Consider the following 5,301-nt stretch of genomic DNA (forward strand, 5'->3'; position numbering starts at 1 on the left):
CTGTATTGCATGCCTTCTAGAAATAAATGAACAATCCTGTCAACCTTATTGTGGAAGGTAACTCTGCTCATTGTATGAATCCATGACAGGGCAGTGTAAGAATTTCCATCCAATGGTATGACTGTGTATCTGGTGTGTGTCCAGGGTGTGCTTCTGATCTCTAGTTTCAACTACATCTTAGTGTGAGGACCACTCCATTTAGAATAATTTTTCTTTTTTACAACAACTTATATTGAGTATCCTTCTAAACTTTAAGATGATACTAAATATCCATGTTTAATAATTTATATCTATCTGGATCAATTTTAAGAGTAAACAGATATGTCATCTTTTGCTTATCTTTAACGTTTATCTTTAATTATTGGATTGTCTTTCATATTTTACATGAAATCTCTAACATTCTTCACCTCCTCTACTGCCACAGTATGGCTAGAAACAGATCTTATTTTAAATACTGCATTAAGTTCCAATTTAGATAGCTTCTAGTACACTTGCTTTGTTATGATTTAAACATTAAACATAGACACAAAGTTCTTTAAAATGTTTTACTCAATTCTTTACCTCTACTTAAATCATTCTTGGATATACTATTTCTTTGAGTATAAAATGAAACAGTCTGTTATAGCAGAATAGACATCATCTATTCTGATTCCTCAGTGATTTCCTAGTTAATGTATTTTCCAGGCCAGTCACCATCTTAAACTTTTCTGGCCCTCGATTTCCCTAAATTTGTACTATCAGAACTTTGAACTATTGTAGCATGTTCTTATATTAAGCATTAGTTTTAAACAGCACATGAGAATTAACTTCCTTATCACCTTAGCATCTGTTACAGGACAGTATGTCAAAATCATGTACATAAGTCTTGCAACTCCATTTCTAGAAATTCATCACACACACACACACACACACACACACAAGCTAGCTTAGAAAGACCTAAGAACTATGTTATGTATTTCAATATTTCTAGAATTATCAAAGTAATAAAAATGCTTGCATGAGATAGCTAATTATCATTTCACTGGGTAACTGATTTTAGTAACATAGATATAAGTAATGTGAGTAAATATATAATCTCAAGTAACATAGATCAAAAGATTTTTAATACATTGAGCTGAAAAATACCTACATTTTAAAGGTGATCAGATCAGGTTGGAAGGATTTGTATAATCATGTAAACTTCAGTTTACCTCTAGATGATGAACAGATGAGTCTTTAGACTTTATTTTAGTACAAATGCATTATTTTCTCTTTCCCTGTTATGTCATGATTGTACTTATGGAAAGATCTAAGACCAACTAACTTAATGGAGAAAGAAGAAGATTAATTGGTATTTGCAAAGTACAAGAAATGTTAATGTATAACCAGAAAAAAAAGTCAGGAATCCTTGGCATAAATTGGAACTCTTTGTACAATTACTTGAAGAGAATAATAATAAAAAAGAATCATTGGCATAAAATCAAAGGTAGGAACTACAAAAAAGGAGATGTTATTATCCACTTATGCTAGAAAGGTATTTACAAAAATCATTTTTTATTGGCAGATCCTAGACATAATTAGAAAAATACAGTATTTTCTGTTATTCTACAGCCTTGACCAAGACTGATCTGGTGTAAGGTAGGAAGTTGGAAGTCAAACATATTTCCCCCCATATCTCAGGAAAAGTCCTTTAGAAAGGCCAAGGAAGACTGAAAATGTTGAATGGGGAAGATGTATTATAGGGTGTGTCACTAGATATTTTGTGTTATTGACCTGGATTTAAACACTTGATTCTCTTGCTTTGACTTGTTATGTTGGACATTGGTAACAGGTCTCCAGATTCCATTATGGAGGTTCAAAGCAGACCCTGGGTTCTCTCACCTTGATCCAGTGCATAAAAATCATTTAAAAATTGTATTTTTGGGCTGGGAATACGGCCTAGTGGCAAAATGCTCTCCTTGTATACATGAAGCCCTAGGTTTGATTCCTCAGCACCACATATATAGAAAATGGCCAGAAGTGGCGCTGTGGCTCAAGTGACAGAGTGCTAGCCTTGAGCAAAAAGAAGCCATGGACAGTGCTCAGGCCCTGAGTTCAAGCTCCAGGATTGGCAAAAAAAATGTATTTTTGTGGCCTGAAATAGGTTAAGCCAGGCCAAGAGAGAGTAAGAAGCTATGCACTAGTTTTGCTATTAATTAATGACCTGGTAAGTTACATCCTTGAACTTAGATTTCCAGACAGCTTGATATCTTAATATTAATCCTTGCCTGATTTGATGATCATTCTGATGTCTCATGGTTTCTCCAAAAAAAAAAAAAGAGTCAATTAATTTGTGAACAAATAGTGTCATTGGTCCAAAATATTACTAGCTCATTAGTGTGGCTAAGACATGAATTATTCAGATTAAAATGCAAATATTGAATAGATCAAGTTCATGCTATTTATTTCCTGTTCAGAAAAACAGAAGTAGAGAACCATGAGGAATAATCAGAACACCAATTCATCCCGCCACCCCCCCCCCCCCAACTCTGATTCAAGTCTTATACAGAGACCATGGTGATGATGCAAAATTTCTCCAAAAAAAAATGTCAAGTTAGTATCTATGTTAACAAATATCCAACAATCTGGTAAACTGTTTGAGACATTTGAGTAAAAATGTTCCCCAATTTAATGCTCCCTAATTTAAATACATGCTTCTATTGGGCAATAATGACAATAACTTGTCTTTCTTTCATGTCCTCTTTTTCCTCTTCTCCAACAATAAAGAAGTAGAGGAGCATGAGGAGGGATAATGGAAGCACATTCTCTGAGTTCATTCTCTTAGGGCTTCCCATCAGGCCAGAGGAACAAGGCCTGTGCTATGCCCTTTTCCTGGCCATCTGCCTGACCACGGTGCTGGGGAACCTGCTCATCATCCTGCTCATCCGGCTGGACTCACGCCTCCACACCCCCATGTACTTCTTCCTCAGCCACCTGGCTTTCACTGACATCTCTTTCTCCTCTGTCACGGCACCAAAGATGCTCATGAACATGCTGACACAGAGCCGGTCCATCTCATATGCTGGGTGCATTTCCCAGGTGTATTTTTTCTTATTGTTTGGGTGTATTGACAACTTGTTTCTGACCTCAATGGCCTATGACAGATATGTGGCCATCTGTCACCCTCTGCACTATACCACCATCATGAGTCAGAAGCTGTGTTTCCTGCTAGTAACTGGGACCTGGGTCTTATCCTCTGTGAATTCACTCATACACACCCTCCTCCTAGCCCATCTCTCATTCCTTAGGGACAACACTCTGCCTCATTTCTTCTGTGACCTCTCTGCCTTACTTAAACTGTCCAGTTCAGACACCACCATTAACAATCTGGTTATTCTCACTTTGGCAGTGGCTGTTATTACAGTACCATTAACATGCATTCTGGTCTCTTATGGCCACATTGGGGCCACCATCCTAAGAGCTCCTTCCATGAAGGGCATCTGCAAAGCCCTGTCCACATGTGGCTCTCACCTCTCTGTGGTTGCTCTGTACTACGGAGCCATTATTGGTCTCTACTTTTTTCCTTCATCCAATAACACGAATGACAAGGATGTCATCGTGGCTGTGATGTACACGCTGGTGACACCCATGCTAAACCCCTTCATCTACAGCCTGAGGAATCGGGATATGAAAGAAGCCCTGGGAAACATCCTGAAGAAAGGAAACTTTTCTGTGTAATTGATACTGTCTTCTACCTTAGCTGGCTATGATAACTTCTCAAACTTGCATATTATGAATTTGTTTCCTATGAGCTAGATTTTGTGGGAGATTTTTGATGGCTGTCTCCTCCCACCCTGCATCTCTCTCTTTTTTAAAAGTATGCCTGCTATTTGCCCTAGAAAGATCAACTTTCTTTCTATTGTCTAGTTTTCTGGTCTTTTTTTTTCTTTCACAAAGCTTTCTCAGAATAACAGAAATATTTCTCCCAATAAGTTCACCATTTAGTGTTAATGCCTAACTTTGTCAACATACTTAGAAATTAGTTTTGTGAGTTACCTTGATCAGCACACTAGTTTGATTTGTATTATATGTTTAGATAATTTTAGTTGTTGTGCTAGATGATTTTTTTAGATTATATATTTTTATTGTTGTCACCTGTTACAGCACTTCTTTTTTTAAGTATTTATTATCAAACTGAATTACAGGGAGGTTACAGTTTCATACATTAGGCATTGGATACATTTCTTGTACTGTTTGTTACCTTTCCCTCATTCCCCCTCCCCCCTCCACCTTTCCCTTCCCCCCCATGAGTTGTTCAGTTCATTTACAACAAACAGTTTTGCAAGTATTGCTTTTGTAGTTGTTTTTCTTTTTTTTACCCTGTGTCTCTCGATTTTGGTATTCCCTTTCAATTTCCTAGTTCTAATACCAGTATACACGGTTTCCAATATACTCAGATAAGATACAGAGATAGTGTAGGTACAACCACAGGAGGGTGATACAAGAATATTGTCAATAATAGAAGCTACAGTTACACATGGCATATTGAAAGTAGTTACAACTGTGATACAACAATCGTTTCCATAACATGGAGTTCATTTCACTTAGCATTATCTTATGTGTTCATAAGGGTATAGCTGTTGGGCTCTTGTGATTCTCTGCTGTGACTTGCCTAAACCTGTGCTAATTATTCCCTATAAGGGAGACCATAGAGACCATGTTTCTTTGGGTCTGGCTCACTTCATTTAGTATAACTTTTTCCAAGTCCTTCCATTTCCTTACAAATGGGGCAATGTCATTCTTTCTGATAGGGGCATAAAATTCCATTGTGTATATGTACCACATTTTCCTGATCCATTCGTCTACTGAGGGGCATCTGGGTTGGTTCCATATTTTAGCTATGACAAATTGTGCTGCGATGAACACTGTTGTGCTGGTGGATTTAGTGTGATTATGTTTGTGGTCTTTTGGATAGATACGCAAAAGTGGGGCTGCTGGGTCATACAGGAGTTCTATGTTTAGCCTTCTGAGGAATCTCCATACCGCTTGCCAGAGTGGCTGACCAGTTTACATTCCCACCAGCAATGAAGTAGGGTTCCCTTTTGGCCACATCCCCTCCAACAATTGTTATTGTTAGTTTTCTTGATATAGGACATTCTTACTGGGGTGAGACAGAATCTCAATGCAGGCAGAGAAATGAACCCTAAATAGTAAACCAGAATATCAGACCAACAAATGGGAAGACACAGCCTTTAACAAGATAGGGATAATGAAAGGAACAAATGATCAGCTCTCAATCCTAACTCTCAACATTAATGGACTTAATTCACCAATCAAACGACA

General features: G+C 37.6%; 1 protein-coding gene across 1 annotated transcript; it reads left to right on the top strand.

Moving 5' to 3' along the window:
* The first annotated feature begins 2,177 nt into the window (after positions 1–2,177).
* On the top strand, positions 2,178–3,696 carry LOC125348336 (olfactory receptor 50-like). The gene is made up of 2 exons (XM_048341467.1): positions 2,178–2,185; positions 2,757–3,696. Exons 1-2 carry the CDS (start codon positions 2,178–2,180, stop codon positions 3,694–3,696), a joined length of 948 nt encoding a protein of 315 aa, XP_048197424.1.
* Positions 3,697–5,301: the final 1,605 nt, after the last annotated feature.

Source organism: Perognathus longimembris, chromosome 1 (genome assembly GCF_023159225.1).
Source record: "Perognathus longimembris pacificus isolate PPM17 chromosome 1, ASM2315922v1, whole genome shotgun sequence".
In the NCBI taxonomy this organism is placed as follows: Eukaryota; Metazoa; Chordata; class Mammalia; order Rodentia; family Heteromyidae; genus Perognathus; species Perognathus longimembris.